Raw genomic sequence first — 22,409 nt, forward strand, 5'->3', positions numbered from 1 at the left:
ACACTAGGTGGGTATTATAATTTCAAGGTCCTTCCATGGTAGATTCTTTTACCCCACTACCCAAAGTCTACCCAATATAGCTCAACATTCTTCCCCCAACCCTTGATAGTACATGCATGTAAAAATAAATAACTCCCACACCCAAGAATTCCCTTACTAATTACCTATTTTTAGTTAAATTTCGAAATTGAGGGTTATGGTGTAGAATCTTACCTCTAGGATGAAGACCTAGTGTGTTTTCCTTGTGAATCTTCCAAGATTTGAGTAAGAATTGAGGAACAATTGGTTGAGGAACTCTCTCCCTCTCTAGAGCACTTTCTCACTCTCAAAATGCCACGTTCTTACTTAAGAAATGGTCCATAGAGTCTATATAACGAAATGGGGTTGGATTATAAAAACCAAAAAAATGAAGCTCCGAAACAGAATCTGCGGTCGCATATGCGACCGCATAATGGTTCTGCGGTTCACGAAACGGGCCGCGAAATGGCCCTCCGAAACTGGGCACCGCTGCCTGGGTATGCGTCCGTTCTGCAGTCTGCATATCGATTTTGCTGTCGCAAAGCGGACAGCAGAATCTCCTCCCGGAATTCCTATGTCGATCCTGCGATGCAATCTGTGGCCCGCAAAGTAATTCTGCGTCTGCATAATAGACCGCATAATGGCCCATAAATTTTGCTCAAGTTCCTGCTTCACTCTGCAGCCATTCTGCGGCCCGTAGAGTGGGATGCAAAAATGTCTTTTTCTGCCATCACCAAACATATTAGCATACCTCGCCACCACGAAACCTTGGGTTTTAGGTAAAATTTTATGGGGCCTTACAATTGCATTATAATTGTATATGTATCATAATTGTTGCTGAAATTGTATACAAATGTATGATAATCGTATATTTATTGTATAATATTACGAGTAGTTGTGAATTCGTGACCAATTTCACAGTTTGTATCACAAATATATGATAATGGTATATTAATTTATTAATTTTGTATCAGGTATTGTTTTGGGTATTAATGTACCAGATACAAGTTATATACAATTATGATACAAGTATGATACAATTATATTTTCGGCATTGATATATGTGATACAATTCAAATACAATTATGATACAGTTATCATATAATTATCATACAATTCATGCAACTTCTTCTTTTTCGAATTTCAATATGAAATTTCACCTTAAACCAACTTTATACTTAACTAATCTCCCTCAAAATTGAGATATAAACTCTAAAGCATATTCTCAATCATTTCTAAGAATATCCAATCCAAATAAATCGCAAAATCTGAAAATATGAATATCAAATTCAACACTTCAAAGCTTTTTAATGAAACGACATTGAGAATAATTCTGGCAACAATCTGAATGTTTCTTCATTTCCAGTGTCTCTCCTAGCAAAAGAACGATGCAATTGACGACTTTTTAATAATATAAAGCTGTCGGTAATGGTGGGAAGAGAGAAGATGGAGATTCTGGGCATAGATTGGGATTTTGATGTTTAAAAAAAGGAGAGAGAAGAGGAGGGGAAAAAAAAGGAAAGGATGTAATTGAATTCCTTAATTGAAGGCACTAATAATGAGGTGAGAGACTTTTAAGGAGTAACGTATACAATTTGTAAGAAAAATCTATATACTTATTAAAAATTACAAAACATAAAGAAAATAAATAAATAATTTTCTAATATAATATAGCTAGGTAACGATCCCTAAATTTATAGTAAGCTAGATCTGTCGTGCTCGATGGTTTATTGGATTGTTGAGCTTACTTCTGTATGTTTAAATTGTTTAGTTGAGTGCTTTCCTAGGGGTTTAATTTTAAGCATGTTGAGTTGTTATAATTCGCATCTGTGGTTTCTTCGGTCTTAGCTTAAAAATAGCGCTTTATTATGTAATAGGGGATTCAAGATTTGAGAACGAAATGATGTAGCATGTTGTTTCCATCTGTGTCATGTAAAAGAGAGTTCTTGATATTATGCCTATCTTACTTGATTAAAAAATATTTTTATTGCATAATTGACTTTTAAGGATAAAGATGCAGGTCTCCGGTTTGAATTAGTATGGATCAATAAAGGAAAAGAGTTTAAGTCTGAAGGTTCTAAAAATGAATTCTATCTTTATTTAGCAGATTTATTTTATTGACTCTCTGCTTCCTTAGTTATGTTATAAAATAAAAGTAATTTAGTAAAACATGAACAAGATATGTTGTTATAAAATAAAAGCAATTTAGTAAAACATGAACAAGAAATAGAGATAGAGATAAGGAAGAGAATTTGTTCTTCAATTGTGTGTATTTTCTTATCTATTACAAGGCCTTTATATAGGCATGAAAAGTGAAGAAAAATATATCATTGAATATGTCATTAAGTATAGAAATATGTCATTGAATATGTCATTAAGCATTTGAGAAGATCATGGAGGAAGATTAGACATCCACCATAATTTGATTTTTCTTATAACACTCCCCCTTGGATGTCCATAGATAATGTGCCTCGGTAAAACCTTATTAGGAAAAAACCCTATGGGAAAAAAATCCTATTGAAGAAAAAAGAGTACACATGTTTAGAAATACGCCTTTTGGTTGCCTCGTTAAAAACCTTGCAAGGAAAACCCAGTGGGACAAAATCTTGTAAGGGAAAAAGAGTATAACGCATATTAAGTCCCCCTGAAGAGAGCATCAATTCACATCCTTGAGCATTCGCATCCCAATCTTGTACACTAGTTTTTTAAAGGTTGACGTCAGTAGAGATTTGGTGAACGGATCAGCCATATTATCACTTGAACGGATCTGCTGCACATTGATATCACCATTCTTTTGAAGATCGTGTGTGAAAAATAACTTTGGTGAAATTTGCTTTGTCCTATCCTCTTTATGAATCCTCCCTTCAATTGGGTTATGCATGCCGCATTGTCTTCATACAAAATTGTGGGTAGTTTGTCACACTTTAAACTATATTTGTCTCGAATAAGATGTATTATAGACCTCAACCATACACATTCTCGACTTTTTTCATGAATAGAAATTATCTCAGCATGATTAAATGAAGTAGACACGATTGATTGCTTAGTCGATCGCCAAGATATGTCAGTGTCTCCATATGTAAACACATAGCCTGTTTGAGATCGAGCCTTGTGTGGGTCATATAAATACCCAGCATCAGCATAACCAACAAGATCGGGACTGCAATCATTGCCATAAAATAATCCCATATCGGTAGTCCATTTTAGATATCACAATATGTATTTGATTCCATTCCAATGTCTCCTTATAGGAGCAGAGTTATATCTTGTTAAGACATTAACTGAAAACGTTATGTCAGACCTTATAATGTTAGAAAGATACGTTAGTGCACCAATTGCACTAAGATATGGTACTTCGGGACCAAGAAGCTCTTCATTATTTTCATGAGGTCGGAATGGATGTGCTTTATCCATATATAATCGCTTTAAAATCATTTTAGTGTATGATGATTGATGGACAAATAATCCATCTTTCATATACTCAATTTGTAGACCAAGACAAAATTTTATCTTTCCAAGATCTTTCATTTCAAATTCTTTCTTTAAATAGTCTACTGCTTTAGGAAGCTCCCTAGGAGTTCCAATGATATCTAAATCATTAACATACACGGTGATTATAATAAATTTAGATTCAGATCTTTTTATAAAGACACAAGGACAAATTGAATCATTCATGTACCCTTCTTTCAACAGGTACTCACTCAGGCAATTATACCAGATGCACCCTGATTGTTTTAATCCGTATAAGGATTTTTGAAGCTTTATTTAATAAATTTCTTGGAAACCTTAATATGCTTCAGAACAATTTAAATCCTTCAATGATTTCCGTTATACGCATATCACGTTTTTCTTGTATTGCCAGATTAAAACCTAAAATGGCGACATCCACCACAAGAGAACATGTTTCTATATAATCAATGCCAGGATATTTATAAATTTTCTTGCGACACAAGACGTTTTTATGTTTATCGACTTGACCTTTTTTTCCGCACAAGAACACATTTATACCTCCACTGGCTTTATACTTTCAGATGTTGGGACTATCCGTTGAACTTCATATTTTTCAGGTGAAATTAATTTTCATTGCGTATTTTTTATTTGGCCAATCATTTATTTGTCCAAATTTCATGACAGATTTGAGCTCAAGATCCTCGTTAATAATAATAATATTGAGCGTTACATTATATTAACAATATCATCAACGATCATTTTATATCGGTTCTACTATTACCCAATAAAGACATAACTTATTGAGATCTCTTTATCTTATTATTTTCAGGTACCTGAGCCTCTCCCATGAGGTCTTATGAAGTATTATGTCGTGGTGCTCTGCTAGAGCCCTTGCCTCCTTATTATGACCATCTTGAACATTTGCTCCTCTCCTTCTTCAAGGAGTTTTATCTTTGAAACCGATTAGTCTATTATACTTTATGCATGCCATAAACTCTATTCATTATGAATTTTATTTTATTTAGAGCATTAGCAGCTGAATATGACATTTAGTTTTGGGTCATCAAATACGCCTGGTAATATTTTACAAATGAATTATCACTTGAACTTCAATTTCACATTTTCTCGTACGAGGATCTAGATGTACTCATAATAATTCATTAGATGCATTACTTTTTCATCTGCCCATTTTCTCCCCATATTGTTGGGATCACCAACAAATATCCTTAGCCTTATTTGGGGATCCATCTTTGTACATTGTGATGGAACAATTAAATCATATAGCACATTCATATTTCTAGATGGAAATTATTTGGTTTCTGACCCTGAACCGATTGTGATAGGGAGAACTTATCATAACTTAGCTAGATGCATACAAGTGCTGTTGTATATTAATAATACATCACATACCAAATTTTATTTTGGCAATTTTATTCTCATAACCAATGATTTAGATATAATTGGAGGCATACAATTTCTGCTATACCAACATGGATTTAAACCAGTATTATCAAGATAAATTATCATAATTTATATTCTGAAACTGTGCTTTAATAATTTGAGCAATCAATCTTGCAAAAGTCAAACTGCAAGTTGATAGCAAATGCATATGTGACCATAGAATAGATGCATCTATTAAAATCATATAATAGTAAACGGCACACATGGAAGGTGACTGGGACCATATATTTATCACCTTTTATCCGTTCCATAAATCAGTGGATTCAATCCCAACCTTAACTGGTATATCATGAGAATAAGCAGCAAAAGAGAATTCTTGAAGAATCTTATAATTTTTTTCAATATATGCCAATATAATTCTCAATTAATTTTTCGCATCATAATTGAACCGAGATGGTCAATCGGTCATGCCAACTAATATTTATTTCAATAAACCTCTAGTTTACTTGTGGCTTTTGATTGTATCATCATGCTTATACTTGTGTAGTACAAATAGAAGAAAAGTCAGGTAACCTTTCATATTTACCCGGTATGATTATATTAATATAAAGATATTCAATCTTCTTTTCATTTATAGTCTCAATATGCCAACCACTTTGGCTAATATATTTGTAAATCAAAATGTTTCTTTTGAGACTTACTACAAGATTAATGTCATGAACAATTTCATTCATTCGGGTAGTAATAAATTAGTTTTTTCAGAGCTCTTAACTGCTTTTGTACTACAAGAACTTTTGTCACACCATCCATATAATAAATGTTTTTTTCACAAAGAGAATCATATCATAATAATTATCATGTTCAAAATCATCATAAGCAAAATAATTTCTTGCTTTAATTTTGCTTTTAATAACTTTCATAAGGCTTGACAAAATATTTGGTGTATCACATGTATGCGACCAATGATATATTCATGTAACTACACAATAATATTCATTATCTTTCTTTGTCTCAAACCTCCCATAGAGATGAGTTGTAGTATTTATCCAACCATGCACAAGTACATTATTATGCATAATCTTTATCACATATATATTTTCACATTCACTTTCAGGAATGAGTATGCATTCTCAATGTTTATCATAAGTCACATTCTCTTCAAAGAATGGAGTATAATCATACAATGTGCTTTATTTTTTTTCATACCAATTTGATAGTAAACATCGTCTTGTTCTCTCTTTTTATAATTATCATAGTGATAACTATTATTATTTTGGCCTTTCGCACGCCCACATTCATTGGTCAACCACTTGTCTTTATTTAGATTTATCATGCACTGCTATCACATTCACTTCAAGAATTGAGCAAATCAAGTGGGACAAGCTTCATGCTTTTTGATGAAAAATATATTATTTTTTCTTTAGTTATTATTATTATCAATATGGTGCATTAGGACTCAAACTCAATGCCTTACCCATATAAAGGCATGCTAGGCCATAATGCGTTGGAACTTGAATCCAACGTCTTTTCATCAACATAGTGCGTTGGGATTTGAACCCATCGTCTTACCCTTAATCTTTGGCATAATAGGCCAAAATTCACTAGGACTCGCACTCGAGCCTTTAAAATATTATTACTTCATAATTATAGGCATAAGTAAATTAACTTTCAAGAAGACATATATAACTATTTCAATCTTGAAACAGATCCTCTGCAACAAAAATGCTAGTTAGGATATATGCCTTTTTTTTTAAATGATACAATCACTTTTAAATTTTAATAAATTAATTAGGGAAAATGTGCAGATAACCTATAACCACTTATATTTCAAAGACTATAAGAACTTCACCAAAAAAATGTAATACGGAGAAATGAGCCTTATGTTTCCAGCAAAAATATTTAAGGCTTAATGCATAACTGTGACTATTATAAATTATAACTATAATGAGTTTATATTGATTGTATATTTGAATGCCAAATTTGCAAGGTACTGTAAAATCGCTTACATATTTGATAATTTTGCTTTCAATGAAATACATCATGTGATGGTAAAAATATTATTACTAAATTACCTTAATAATTATCTATCATAGTATGTAAAATGTCAGAACATATATATACGTTAGAATATTATATTTGTCCTATAAGAGATGTAGCAAATAAAGACATACATTTCCAGTTCTTTATTTCAGTGGATACAATTGAATTTTTTTTTTTAACTAAATACTGCACATAAAGTTAATGCAAATATATGAAAGTATGAATGGGTTTAGATGAATGTAAAAGTTATCTTTGTATTATCATCCAAGATATTTTTCATTGTACTTGATCTCATTGTCTGCTTATAATTTACATAGTCTTGACGTAGAAGATCATGAAATGAGCAATTCGTGTTGATAACGTGTTATTAAATAAGAGCAATTTAGTAAAACATGAACAAGACATGTTGTTATGAAATAAAAGCAATTTAGTAAAATATGAACAAGAAATAGAGATAGAGAGAAGGAAGAGATTTTCTTCTTCAATTGTGTATATTTTCTTATCTATTACAAGGCCTTTATATAGACATGAAAAGTGAAGAAAAATATGTCATTGAATATGTGATTAAGCATAAAAATATGTCATTGAATATATCATTAAGCATTTGAGAAGATCATGTAGAAAGAGTAGACATCCACCATAATTTGATTTTTCAAGTTAAAGAATGTTGCCAGTTTTCGTGTGAATTTCCTGCTAAATAGGACTGTAGGGTGTTTCATGTGTTGGGTGCGATGTGAGCATCTCGTTCTCTCCTTGATCATGTTAGTTATTTAGTGCAAAGAGATAGCTTTATGGAATTGTCATGCCTTAATGGTGTGTTTGGTTTGAAGGTAAATATTTTCCTACAAAATGTTTTCTTAGAAAATAAGTGTTTTTAATACTTATTTTTAATTGTTTGGTTGGTGAGTGAAAATTTTTTCTGGAAAATATCTTCTAGTGTTTGGTTGGAGAGTATAAAATAATTTTAGGAAAATAATTTTTTATGTTACTTTCCTCAATTAGCCTTCCCCAAAATCCTCATATTTTTTGTACTCCCCCCCATCCCCCACCCCCACTACCGAATCTATTATTTTCAAGAATTTAATTATTCTTTTTAAAATTCATAATAACCCAAAAGAACTAATGTGCTACTTTACTTTTCATACAAGAACAATGTTGAAATTTGAGCTTGATAACTAAAAATATATTTTATTTTGTTGAAAAAGAAAGTATCATTTCTACAACATGAAAAGAAATTACTCATTTTGTTGAATGAAAGAAAATATTTTTTCAACATCATGATAAAAAAAAGATACTCGGTTTGTTAAAATAAAAGAAAATACTTTTATTTCATCATAAAAAGAATATAATCATTTTGTTGAAAGAAAAAAAAGTATTCTATCTACAATATGAAAAGAAGGTTATTTTAATAATAGTTCTATTTAGGGTAGGCGGAGAGTGATGGAGGGAGGGTGGGTAAGGGAGCGGGTGGTTAGGGGTGGTGGAATGGGAAAAAGGGTGGAGAAGGTTGAAAAAGAATATACTCATTTTGTTGAAATAAAAAAAGTACAACATGATAAGAAAATACTCTTAATAATAGTACTATTTAGGGTGGGTGGTGGGCGAGGTTGGAGTGGGTGAGGGTGGGATCAGGGATGTGGCGAGGGGTAGGAGTGATTTGGGGGTGGGGTGGGTAGGGGTTGGTGGGAACGAAAAATATGGTGGAGAAGGTTGAAAAGGAGTTTTAGAAAATATTTTCTCTTCTTTTGATAGGGAAAACAAGTTCATGAGTAAAATATTTTTCAAAATATTTACGCCAACCAAATACCTTTAAAGTCATTTTGTTGAATACTTTCATGTGTGTGAGTGTCATTTCAATTGTCCGGTCATGCTAAACTTAATATTTTGTCATCCTATCATTTCGTTTGGATTTTATTTTGGTAAGTGCATACTGGATTGAATTCGATTAATTTGAAATCGTAGGAGTAAGTCAGTAAGACAGATAATTGATTTTCGGGGTGGAATGTAATGCAAGTTTGATTAAACGAAGGCTTTGAGATTTGACACAACGGGGAAATTAGCAAAATTGGGGTGACAAGGGACATCGTTGAATGGCTCCTCCTTATGGCTTTAGTTCAATTTTCTTTCTTTCGTTATTTGTAGCTTTCTTTTTCTGTTTTAGATGTTTGATCTCGTATCTTCTGATTCATATTTATTAATGTTCGTATGCCTCTTTGTATAGAATGGATCGTGGGAAAGGGACAACGACCAGCCTCTTTGTATCCTGGATTGGTTTTGTTGATATCGGGTCCGTATTTTGGTTTCGGAGCCCGGTACAGGTCCACTATAATATTTATGACTTGTCTGTCGAATTTGGTGAGAAACGGAGTTGATTTGACGTGATTCAGACCTTCGGTTGTGAAAATAGAAGTTTTAAAGTTTTCTTGAAAATTTTATTTTGATTTGGTGTCCGATTCGTAGTTCTAGGTGTTAATTTTGCGATTTGATCACGCGAACACGTTCGTATGATATTTTTGGACTTGTGTGCAATTTTGGTTTAGAGCCCCGAGGGCTCGGGTGAGTTTCGGATAGGCTACGGGATGATTAGAACTTAGAAAGTTTGCTGGTTTTCACTTCGGCTGGTTTCTGGTGTTTCCTTCTTCGCGGTCGCAAATTTACTCCCTTGATCGTGAAGGGTAAAATGGGTTGGGGGAGATTTTGTTGTACGCGAATGCGAAACCTTGGTCGCGAACGCGGAGCATTGGGGGGCTTGCTCTACACGAACGCGACCATCCACACGCGAACACGTAGCATTAGATAGGCGGGGCAGGGGAGTTGAGGTAACTCTACACAAACACGAGCCTAGTCTCGCGAACGCGGAGGTGAGGCGGGCGAGACCTTCGCGAACGCGTGGAGTTACTCGTGATTGCGTAAGCCAGTTGGGCCATGCTCTTCGCGAACGCGTCATCTTTCACGCGAACTCGATGAACACCTGACGCCTAAGACTTAAAACAGTCCTAATTACGGGATTTTGCCATTCTTTCAAAAATTTCAAAACTAGAAGACCTAGAGACGATTTTCCTAAAAGAATTTCTTTCCCAAATTGTTGGTGAGTGATTCTAACCTACTTTCTTTCAATTACCCATTACATTTCATGAATTTTTAACCTAAAATCTAGGATTTTCAGAGTGAAAATTGGGGGTTTGGTTAGAATAGGGGATTTTTGAATAATTGGAATTTAGACCTCGAATTGAGGTCGGATTTCGAAATAAATTATATAATCGAGCTCGTGGGTGAATGGCTGAATAGATTTTGGTCCGAACCTCGAATTTTGACCAAGCGGGCCTAAGATCAATTTTTGACTTTTTAGGGGAAAGTTTGGGAAATCTAAATTTATGCATTGTAATTGATTTCTTTAGCAATATTTGATATTATTGAGTCGTTTAAAGATAGATACAAGTGGTTTGGACGTGAATTCTAGAGGAAAAGCGGTAATTGAGCATTGAGTGGCCTTTGGGGTGAGGTAGGTGTTGTGTCTAACCCTGACTTGAGGGAATAAGACTTGTTTGTCTATTTGGTACATGTTTAGATGTTGGGGAACAACGTATATGTGAGGTGACGAGTACTTATGCGTTATAGTCGGGTTAAAGCATGCGGGTGGGGGCTTGGTTTCTTCCAATTATAGCTTTCTTTGTTCATGTTATCCATGTTTAGACTAGTATTGTTAAATTGATTGTTTAAAGACCTAGATGCCGTGCCATACTGTGAGTGTTAATGCACGAAGAGTGATATCGTGTCATATTATGAGTGTTAATGCACGAAGGGTGATGCCGTGTCATATTATGAGTGTTAATGCACGAAGGGTGATGTCATGCCACGTTATCAGAGTTAATGCACGAAGGGTGATGTCGTGCTGTATCTATTGATTTATATTCTGAGGCTGAGAGTAAAAGCACGAAGAGTGATGCCGTGCAATTTTCTTCATTGTGTTTAGTTATTTTTCACTGGTTAAAAGCATGTTGACTGTTCCGGTTATCATTTCCGATGTATCTCCTATATCTCGTGCCCCTTTATCATGTTCCCCTTCCCAATAGTACATGTTTAGTTGTTACTGTTGTTTTCTTGTACATATACTGTTATCTGCACAGGTTTATTATGTGGGTGTCTTGTCATAGCCTCGTCACTACTTCGTCTAGGTTAGGCTCGACACTTACCAGTACATGGGGTCGGTTGTACTGATACTGCACTCTGCACTTCTTGTGCATATTTTGGTACCGGTCCTAGCTGATCGTGAGGTTTAGCAGCTTGGATTTGCTATCAGGAGACCCAAGGTAGATCTGCTGGCGTCCGCAGACCCCGGAGTCTCTTCCTTGTTTTATCATTTACTGTTTCCTTACTTCAAAACAGTGAATTTTTCCTTTTCAAACTCTGTTTGTAGTAAATCATAGTAGCTCATGAGTTGTGACTCCAGATCCGGGTGGTAGTAATTAATGAAGTATTTATATTATTCCGCACATGTTGTACTCCATTTTAGCTTATTTGCTGTTATTTATTGAATCGAATACGGATTGGCTTAATAATTCTCTAATGTCGGCTTGCCTAGCAAGTGGAATGTTAGGCGCCATCACGGTCCCGACGGTGAGAATTCTGGGTCGTGACACTTAGAGACTATATACCATCACGACATCCTAAGGTGGGAATTTGGGGTCATGACAAACATATGAGTTAGAATTTCTTCATTTATTTAGTTACATAAATAGAATCAACAATCATTATTTTCTTTTACTTATACTTTTGTCTTTTACTTTTATTATCTATGTCTGAAACAAAAAAATTTATAAGTAATATTTTTGTGTTTTTGTATTAAAAATATTTTTACTTATTGAATTACATAAATGCCCTTCTAAAGAATTTAAATATCCTACTTAAAAAAAATAAGTAAAACAATAATTTTATTTGAAAGGATGCAACCCTTTAAATTAGTTGCTAATGTTAGTGTTCGGTTGTTTATTAGATGTTACAATTGGTTTATGCGGGATTACAATGCCATCTATTTAGGTGTCAAAAAAGGAATTCAACAACATATCTCCTAATGATCTCCCATTTTTTAAAGATTTGTACTATTCATATGATTCTACTCATAGGATAAGTTACAAATCAGTAAGTTTCGTTTTCTCAAAATACATTAACTTGCTCCTTTGTCCCAAGCATATTAGTTATTACTATTCCAAATAGTTTCTTTGATATTATGTGAAAAGACAAAAACATTAAAAGGCCTTGTCTATAAGAGGCTATCTTCTCAAGCCCTAATGTCGTCTTGCTAATAACAAAAACAAAGCAACAAACCTTGCTCTTGTGTCGCGGCCCAAAATTACTTCTTGGGAATCGTGATGGCACTTAGTCTCTCAACAAAATAAGCCGGTCATAAAATATTATTTAATACAATAAAAAGCATGAAATAACTAGACATAGTTTAACATAAAAGCGAAAATAAGAGTAATACAGGTCCAAGCGAAAAAATACTCAACATAATATCCCAGAACTAGGTGGTACAGAGTCGCAAGCTCTAACTGAATACACGAGATTAATATCAAAATACAGTACTGTCTGAAATATATAAACAGTAGAAGTGAAACAAGAGGGTGACTCTGATACCTGTGGTCGGATCATGCAGGGATACTTTGAAGTCTCTGGTGTGTGCTAAACCTCACTGTTGATCAGTCCGGTCTGAGGTACCTGGATCTGCACAAAAGATATACAGAAGCGTAACTTGAGTACACCATAATCGGTACCCAAATAGTATCAAGACTAACTTGGGGTGGAGTAGTGACGAGGTTCAAGTCGTGTGATACTTACTAGACAAATAACCTGTGCAATAATTATATATCAAAGAAAACTGATAATAGGAATATAACTAAAAACAATAATCACAACCCCTTATGAACAAGTAATAGCAACTCAGTGTAGTAAAACTAATCTTGATCATGGAACGTCAAATAGAAGTAGAGAATGTGATAAAATGTCATATACTGTAATTAACTCAGATAAGTGCAACACGTAAACTTTTAGAAAAAATTATGAGAATGAAATATCAACCCCTCTTAGCACAATCACAACAACAATAAAACACCCCGAAATATCACATAACATCATCAAATGCCACCCTTATTATGCCGCATCTGCACATAAAGTGATATGCCATCCTTATTTCGATGCGCTTATAGCCATCATTAATACGCCATGTGGGCAGCCCGAGATAACGCCACCCTTATTTTGGCCCACGCGTACAATCATAGATAAAGAAAGCGCACAGCAAAACCTCATGCTAACACCACAATCAATTCGCTCAACATGTCCACAAGTGCCACGGTACCACAAAACAATAACGCCAAGTTCCATAATATCACAACAATAGTACCAAAGTGTCATAAATGTATAAGTTTACAACTTTTCAACAACCGTGGACGAGAAAAAAATAAATAATCATAGAAGCGGATAGATGTGTAATAAATAAGACATGTCTATGGCTATGTCAATAAAATGAGAATGATCAAATAATCTTAAAGTGATTTCACAAGTTTCATATAAAGTTCATTATTATATTAAGGCATAACCACACATAGTGCTTGTATCACATCATGTATACGTCACTCAACATATCATAGAAATCAACAATCAGGGGTAGCACCTAAGGGGTATTTCTCCCACACAAAGTTAGACAAGATACTTACCTCAAATAAGCTAAATCAGTCCATTAACAATCCTTTCCCGCACAAATTAAACTCCTGATGACTCTAATCTAGCCATAGTAACTTAAATTATAAATAAAAGCTATAGGAAGCAATTCTGATTTATAAAGATTCGATCTTTAAAGAAAATCAAAAAACCAACTCAAAAAGTCAACCCCGGACATGCACCTCATAACCCAATCAAACTCACAAATTTCGAACACCCACTCTGATACGAGTCCAACCACACCAACATCATTCAATTCCGACCTCAAATCGGCTTTCAAATCATCAATCTATGTTTTCAAAATGTTTGTACCTAAATCCCCAATTTTTTCAATTCAAATCACTAATCAAACACTAAAATCAAGGTTAGAATCATGAAATAATAATAAATTCGAGTCAAAAATACTTACCCTAATCCAAATCGTAAAAATCTCCTCCAAAATCGCCCAAAACTAAGCTCTCTAATTCAAAATGTGATAAATGAAAAATCCCTCGACCAAACTATATTTTGCCCTCGCTTTTGCGGCCCAACAGTCGCATCTGCGTAAAATGCATCGCAAATGCAGCCTTCACTTAAGACCAACAATTTTGCTTCTACGAACAAAGCACCACACATGCGGTCCCTGCTCACATCCGTTTCTGTGGATATTTTTCGCTTCTATGATTGTGTATCTGCGCTTCCAGGTCCGCACCTGCGGACCTAGCTCCCTTAGACAAATATCGCAAATACAGCTAGCCAGCCGCTTTTGCGGCACCGCACTTACGGCCCAAACATCGAAAGTGTGAAAGCACCAGATCTCAGCAGACTTCAGCAATTCCTCCAAGTCTCCAGTTGATCCGAACCTAACCCGAAACATACTCGAGGCCTCCGGGACCCCTTCCAAATATATCGACCAATCTAAAAATATAGCATGAACCTACTCAAGGCCTCAAATCACACCAATTAAAACTACGAATCGCACCTCAATTCAAGCCTAATGATGTAATGAACATTTCCAAATTCAAAACTTGCGTCGAACAAGACTAAACAACTCTGAATTCCCTCAAATTTTGCATGCAAGTCCCAAATGATACCACGGACCTATATCAACTCTCGAAATCACAATCCGAGCCCGATATATATAAAGTCAACCCTCAGTGAAACCTATCAATATTCCAAACCTTAAACTTTCCAACTTTTGCCAATTCAAGCCAAAATAACCTACATACCTCAAAATTCACATTCGGACTTACGCTTGAGTCCAGAATCATCATACAAAGCTGTTGGAGCCATCAAAATACCATTCTGGATTCGTCTACAAAAATGTCGAACTCCGGTCAACTCTTACAACTAAAGCCTTCAACCAATGGACTAAGTATCCCAAATCACACCAAAACTCACCCAAAATCACACCAATCAGCTGCGCGAGTCGCATAACTATAAATACACATATGTAAAGCATCACATAGGGGAATCGAAGCTAAAATATGCAAAACGACCAGCCAGGTCGTTACATTCTCCTCCTCTTAAACAAGTGTTCGTCCTCGAACGGGTATAGAATCGTACATGGAGTCTCAAATAGGTGTGGATATCTACTCCGCATCTCTCGCTTGGTCTCCCATGTAGACTCCTCAACTAGCGGATCCCTCCAATGCACCTTCACTAAAGTTATGTTCTTCGACCTCAACTTTCAAACATGTCAGTCCAGAATGGCCATCGGGTCCACATCATAGGTCAAATCCCCATCTAGTTATACCGTGATGAAGTCCAAAACATGTCACGGATCACCATAATACTACCGGAGTATCGAAACATAAAATACTGGGTGAACACCCAATAAACTAGGTGGCAAGGCAAGTCTGTAGGTCACCCCTCCAACCCTCTCAAGCACCTCAAAAGGACCAATATACCTGGGGCTAAACTTTCCCTTCTTCCCGAATCTCATCACACCCCTCGTGGGCAAAACGCTTAGAAGAACCTTCTCACTCACCATGTATGCAACATCACGAGCCTTCCTGTCAACATAACTTTTCTGACTAGACTGTGTTGTACGAAACCGCTCCTCAATCATCTTCACCTTCTCCAAGGCATCAAGGACCAAATTAGTGCCCAACAACCTAGCCTCCCCAAGCTCAAACCACCCAACAGGAGAACAACATCTCCTCTCATATAATGCATCATAAGGAGCCATTTGAATACTTGACTGAAAGTTGTTGTTGTAGGCGAACTCTGCTAATGGAAGAAATTGAACCCGTGAACTCCCAAAATCGATAACACAGGCACGTAACATGTCCTCCAAAATCTGAATAGTACACTTGGACTGCCCATCCATCTAGATATGATGTAATATGGCCAAATTTTAATGACATTTTCCAAGACATAATATCCATTATAATAAAATTTGTGGATCTTGACATTTGCCATGACATAATATCCACTATTAGGCCAAGAATTTCTTGCTATAAATAGAGGAACTTCTCCTCATTTGCAAACACACCAATTCAAGAGCTTTTCACTCTTGTCTTTCTTTCTCCTCCTTTATTTCATTATAGAGTATTTTGTAAGAGAGTGAGTGTTGGGAAATACTTGTGTGAAACCTTTCTTTGGAGTGATCTTGTGAGGTTATTCTCTTGGGGTATTTGGGACTAATTAGAGTATTTACTCTAATTTTGTACTCTCTTTTGTACTCTTGTTTGTATAGTAAAATTACTCATCTCTGCTTGTGGACGTAGGTCACCTTGACCGAACCACGTTAAATTTGTGTCTTCTTTAACTTCTGTTATTATCAACTTGCATTGTCTTTGTCATTGTCATTATAACATTGTTTGGCTAAATTTCACTACCTGGTAACCCGATCCTAACAAATTGGTATCAGAGTCAGATCTAACCGGGTTAGTTTAAATAGCTAAAATGACTCTAACAAAGTCTTGTGTTGAGAAATTTGACTGAAGTGGAAACTTTAGAATGTGGAAATTAAAGATGGAAGCTATCCTAATTCAGGATGGCTTAGATTTGGCACTACAAGGAAAGGAGAAGATGTCGGATAATATGACGGATGAGGAGTTTGCCGTCATAGACAAAAAGGCAAAAGCAAGTATTATTTTAAATCTTTCAAATGAGGTTTTGCATGAAGTTGCAGTAGAAAGCTCAGCCAAAGGCACATGGGAAAAGCTTAAAACCCTATATATGAAAAGAACAGTAGAAAACAGGCTTTACCTAAAGCAAAAACTCTACATTTTTCGTATAGCTGAAGGTACCTCTAAACTTACATATTTTGATACTTTTGATTCTCTTCTTATGGATTTAAGTAACATAGATGATGAAATCAAAGATGAGGATCAGGCTGTGTTATTGTTTGTTTCCTTACCCAGTCGTTTAAACATATAAGAGATACTATGCTTTATGAAAAGGATAATATCTCTTATACAGTTATCAAATCTATTTTGAAATCAAAAGAACAAATAGATAGAGATATTACTGGGGAAACTAGTAGGAACCAAGGGGAAGTCTTATTCATAAGAGGTAGATCCAATAAGAAAGATTCAAATAGTGAGAAACCCAAATCAAGATCAAAATCCATATACGGAAATGTCTTGTGCAAATATTGTCATAAAAAGTTCACATTATTTCTGAATGCTTTAAATTGAAAAATAAAGAAAAACATACAAAAAAGAAAAATGAGCACAAAATTTCTGAAAGGTGGAGTTCTCTTGGGTGCAAGTACACAGGTGAAGGTGGAGTTCTGAAAATTTCTCATGGTGCTCTTGTGATCATGAAAGCATGCAGATCTGGTACGTTGTATACTCTTTTGGGATCTATTGTTATAGGTACTGCTGCAGTTTCAATATCAGATAAATAAGATTCTGACATCACCAAATTGTGGCATATGCGATTGGGGCATATGAGTGAAAAAAGGTCTTTCCATCCTCAGCAAAAGAGGTCTCATGTGGCCAAAGTACCGGAAATATGGAGTTCTGTGAACATTGTGTGTTCGGGAAGCAGAAAAAAGTCAGCTTCAAATCTCCAGCGATTCATAGAACAAAAGGTACTTTGGATTACATTCATTCAGATCTTTGGGGTCCTTCACATACCCCATCAAAAGGTGGTGCCAGGTATATGTTAACTTTCATTGATGATTATTCAAGGAAAGTTTGGGTTTATTTCTTGAAAAATAAAAGTGATGTTTTCTTAAATTTCAAACTATGGAAAGATTTGACTGAGAAGCAAACAGGAAAGCAGGTTAAGCGGCTTAGAACAGATAATGGCTTGGAATTTTGTAATGATGAATTCAACAAATTTTGCAGGAATGAAGAAATTGCCGGACATCGTACTGTGAGAATGACACCTCAGAAAAATAGTGTGGCAGAAAGGATGAATAGAACTCTTTTGGAAAGGGCTCATTGCATGATTTCAAATGCTGGGTTGACAAACGCCTTTTGTGCTTAAGCTATCTCTACAGCTTTTTATATTGTCAACCGAGCTCCTTCTGCACCTTTGAACTTTAAGACTCTAGAGGAAATGTGATTAGGTACTCCTGCTAATTATTCTAATTTAAAGATATTTGGTTGCCCTGCATACATGCATGTAAATGATGGAAAATTAGAGCCAATGGCTAAAAAGTGCATTTTCCTTGGGTATGCATTTGGGGTGAAAGGATACTGACTATGGTATCCTGATCCCACGGCACCAAAATTTATAATTAGCAGAGATGTAACCTTTGATGAATCCTCTATGTTACATTCTAGAAAAGAGTCTTCTAGTTCTTGTAATACAGATAAAGGAAAGAGTACATAGAACCAGGTGGAGATTGAGATTGGCATTCCTTCTGAGCCAAGCTCATCAACTTTGGAGCAAAATACAATTGAAACTCCTAAAGTTGAGACAGGAGCTGAAATTCCTGAAGTTGAGACTCCTGAAGTTGAACCAGAAGAAGAGGAGTATTTTATAGCCAAACATAGACCAAGAAGAGAAGGTAAACAACCATTAAGTTTTGGAGATTATGCTGCATTTGCTTTTTCAGTTGCACAGGAAACTAAAGAAATTGGAGAACCATCAAAATATTCAGAAGCAATTTCTGGTGCTGACTCAGCCAAGTGGTTGATTGCAATAAATGAAGAAATTGAGTCTCTCCACAAGAATGATACTTGGTCTCTTGTGAAGCCGCCATTAAGAAAAAGAATTGTTGGTTGCAAATGGGTCTTTAAGAAAAAGGATGGCATTCCATGGGTTGAAGATGTGAGGTATAATGCACGATTAGTTGCAAAGGGCTATAGTCAGGTACAAGGAGTTGATTTTAATGATATTTTCTCACCTGTTGTTAAACATAACACTATTCGTGTCTTTCTTGCCTTCTTTGCCATGTATGATTTGGAATTAGAACAACTTGATATTAAGACAGCTTTCTTACATGGAGAACTTGAGAAACAAATATACATGAATCAACCCAAAGGATTTGAAATTGAAGGAAAAGAAGATCATGTTTGCTTGTTGAAGAAATCCTTGTATGGATTAAAGCAGTCTCCAAGACAATGGTATTAAAGGTTTGATTCCTTTATGTTGGGTCATCGTTATTCGAGGAGCGTGTATGATAATTATGTTTACTTCCGGAAGTTAAATGATGGTTTATTTGTGTACCTATTATTATATGTTGATGACGTGCTCATTGCTGCTAAGGATTTAACAAAAATTCACAATTTGAAAACTCAGCTGAAAAGTGAATTTGAGATGAAAGATTTGGGAGCAGCTAAGAAAATCCTTGGCATGGAGATCAAAAGAGATCAAAAAGCTAACAGGCTATTTCTGACCCAGAAAAGTACTTGGAGAAAGTCTTGGAGAGGTTTGGTATGAAAGATGCTAAACCAGTTAGTACCCCTCTTGCTGCTCATTTTAAGTTATCAGCTACTCAATCCCCGCAGTCAGAGGAAGAAGAGAGATACATGGAACAGGTTCCTTATTCCAGTGCAATCGGCAATATTATGTATGCAGTGGTTTGTACACGTCCAGACATTTCACAAGCAGTGAGAGTGGTAAGCCGGTATATGGCTTGCCTTGGTAAAGCATATTGGCATGCTGTGAAATAGATTCTCAGGTACTTGCGAAGTACTTCAAACACATGTTTGGAGTTTGGGAGAAATACTAACAATTTGGTTGGTTTTGTAGACTCAGATTATGCAGGTGATCTTGACAAAAGAAGATCACTGACAGGCTATGTATTTTGCATCGGTGGTTGCGCTATTAGTTGGAAAGCTACATTGCAACATGTAGTAGCTTTATCTACTACCGAACCAGAATATATGGCAGTGACCGAGGCGATCAAAGAAGCTTTATGGTTAAAGGGTCTATTTGCGGAACTCAGTTTATACCAAGATGGTATTACCATTTTATGTGATAGTCAAAGTGGCATTCACTTGACTAAAGATCAAATGTATCATGAGAGGACGAAGCACATTGATATAAAGTATCATTTCATCCGAGAAACCATTGTTGAAGGAAAAGTCTTTGTTCAGAAGATCGACACTAGAGACAATCCCGCTGACATGTTCACAAAACCTCTTCCAGTGTGCAAGTTCAAGCTTTGCCTGAACTTGATTGGCATTTATAAAGAATGGTTTTGCCAATTCCGGTGGAGATTTGTAATATGACCAAATTTTCATGACATTTTCCATGACATAATATCCATTATAACAAAATTTATGGATCATGACATTTGCCATGACATAATATCCACTATTAGGCCAAGGATTTCTTGCTATAAATAGAGGAGCTTCTTCTCATTTGCAAACACACCAATTCAAGAGCTTTTCACTCTTGTCTTTCTTTCTCCTCCTTTATTTCATTATAGAGTATTTTATAAGAGAGTGAGTGTTGGGAAATACTTGTGTGAACCCTTTTTTGGAGTGATCTTGTGAGGTTATTCTCTTGGAGTATTTGGGACTAATTAGAGTATTTACTGTAATTTTGTACTCTTGTTGGTATAGTAAAATTGCTCCTCTCCGCTTGTGGATGTAGTTCACCTTGACCGAACCACGTTAAATTTGTGTCTTCTTTATCTTCTTTAATTGTCGTTATTATCAACTTGCATTGTCTTTGTTATTTTCATTATAATGTTGTTTGGCTAAATTCCGCACTACCCGGTAACCCGATCCTAACATATGAAATGATATACTCAACTCGACATGTGTTCCCAACTCGCTGCAGTGCTCTCCAAACCTGTGATGTAAACAGAGTGCCTTGATACAAGATAATAGACACGGGCACACCATGAAGATGAACAATCTAATGAATGTAGATCTAAGCCGGCTGCTTTGAAGAGTAGGTAATCACGACCGGAATAAAGTGTGCAGACTAGGTCTATTTGTCCACAATAACCCACACTGCATCAAGTTTCTTCAAGGTACATGGATGTCCAACTACAAAATCTATGGTGATATGCTCCCACTTTCACTTTTAAATCTCAAGCTTCTGAAGAAAACCATCCAGTCTCTGATACTCGTACTTCACCTGCTGACAGTTCAAACACCGAGCCACATACTCCACTATATCTTTCTTCATTCTTCTCTACCAGTATTCCTTCCTCAAATCCCGGTACATCTTCGCGGCACCCGGATAAATGAAATACCACGAACTATGGACTCCTCAAGAATCAACTCATGCAACCCATTCACATTAGGCACACAAATCCGGCCATGCATCCGCAACACCCCATCATCTCCAATAGAAACCTCATTGGCATCGTCGTGCTGCACCGTGTCCTTCATGATAAGTAAATGGGGATCATCATACAAATGCACCTTAATGCGCTCAAACAAAAAAGACCGTGATATAACACAAGCAAGAATTTTGTTGGGCTTCAATATGTCCAACCTCACGAACTGATTGGCCAAAGGCTGAACATCCAACTCTAGTGGTTTCTCTCCAACTAGAATATAAGAAAGGCTCCCCATACTCTCGGCCTTCCTATGCAATGCATCGGCCACCACATTGGCCTTTTCCGGGTGATAAAGAATGATAATATCATAGTCCTTTAGTATCTTTAACCACCTCCGCTACCTCGAGTTCAGATCCTTTTTCTTAAACAAGTGTTGTAGACTTTTGTGATCTATGAATACCTCACAATACATGCCGTAGAGAGAGTGCCTACAAATCTTCAACGCGTCAACAATAGATGCCAACTCTAAATCATGTACTGGGTAGTTGTTCTCAGGGGGATTCAACTGACGCGAAGCATAAGCAATCACTCTACCCTCATGCATCAATACACAACCAATGTCGAAGGTAAAACCAGAAATGGAGCTAAGGTCAAGGCAGTCATGAGCTTTTAAAAGCTCTCCTCAAACTCATCAGACCACCTGAATAGGGCACTTTTCTGAGTCAATATAGTCAAAGGAGCTGCGATGGACCAAAATCCCTCCACAAAACGGCGACAATACCCAGCCAAGCCTAGAAAACTCCGGATCTCAATAGTAAAGGACGATCTAGGCCAACTCTGAACTGCATCCACCTTCTTTGGATCAAACTTAATCCCCTCACTAGACACCACATGGCCCAAAATTCAAACTGAATCAAGCCAAAACTCACACTTGAAGAATTTAGCATGTAGTTTCTTCTCCCTTAACGTCTGAAGTACGATCTTCAAGTGTTGCTCATGATCCTCCTGGATGCGAGAATACACCAATATGTCGTCAATGAACACGATGACGAATGAATCAAGATATGGCTGGAATACATTGTTCATCAAGTGCATAAAGGTTGTTGGAGCATTGGTCAGCCCAAACACAACACTACTAAAAACTCATAGTGACCATAGC

At 36.0% G+C, this 22,409-nt stretch overlaps 1 protein-coding gene across 1 annotated transcript; it reads right to left on the reverse strand.

Annotated features, from left to right (window-relative positions):
- Positions 1-21,048: 21,048 nt before the first annotated feature.
- LOC138898804 (uncharacterized) lies at positions 21,049-21,545 on the reverse strand. The gene is made up of 2 exons (XM_070184905.1): positions 21,204-21,545; positions 21,049-21,102 (listed from the first exon to the last, which is right to left on the reverse strand). Exons 1-2 carry the CDS (start codon positions 21,543-21,545, stop codon positions 21,049-21,051), a joined length of 396 nt encoding a protein of 131 aa, XP_070041006.1.
- Positions 21,546-22,409: the final 864 nt, after the last annotated feature.

This window comes from Nicotiana tomentosiformis, chromosome 9 (genome assembly GCF_000390325.3).
Source record: "Nicotiana tomentosiformis chromosome 9, ASM39032v3, whole genome shotgun sequence".
Classification (NCBI taxonomy): Eukaryota; Viridiplantae; Streptophyta; class Magnoliopsida; order Solanales; family Solanaceae; genus Nicotiana; species Nicotiana tomentosiformis.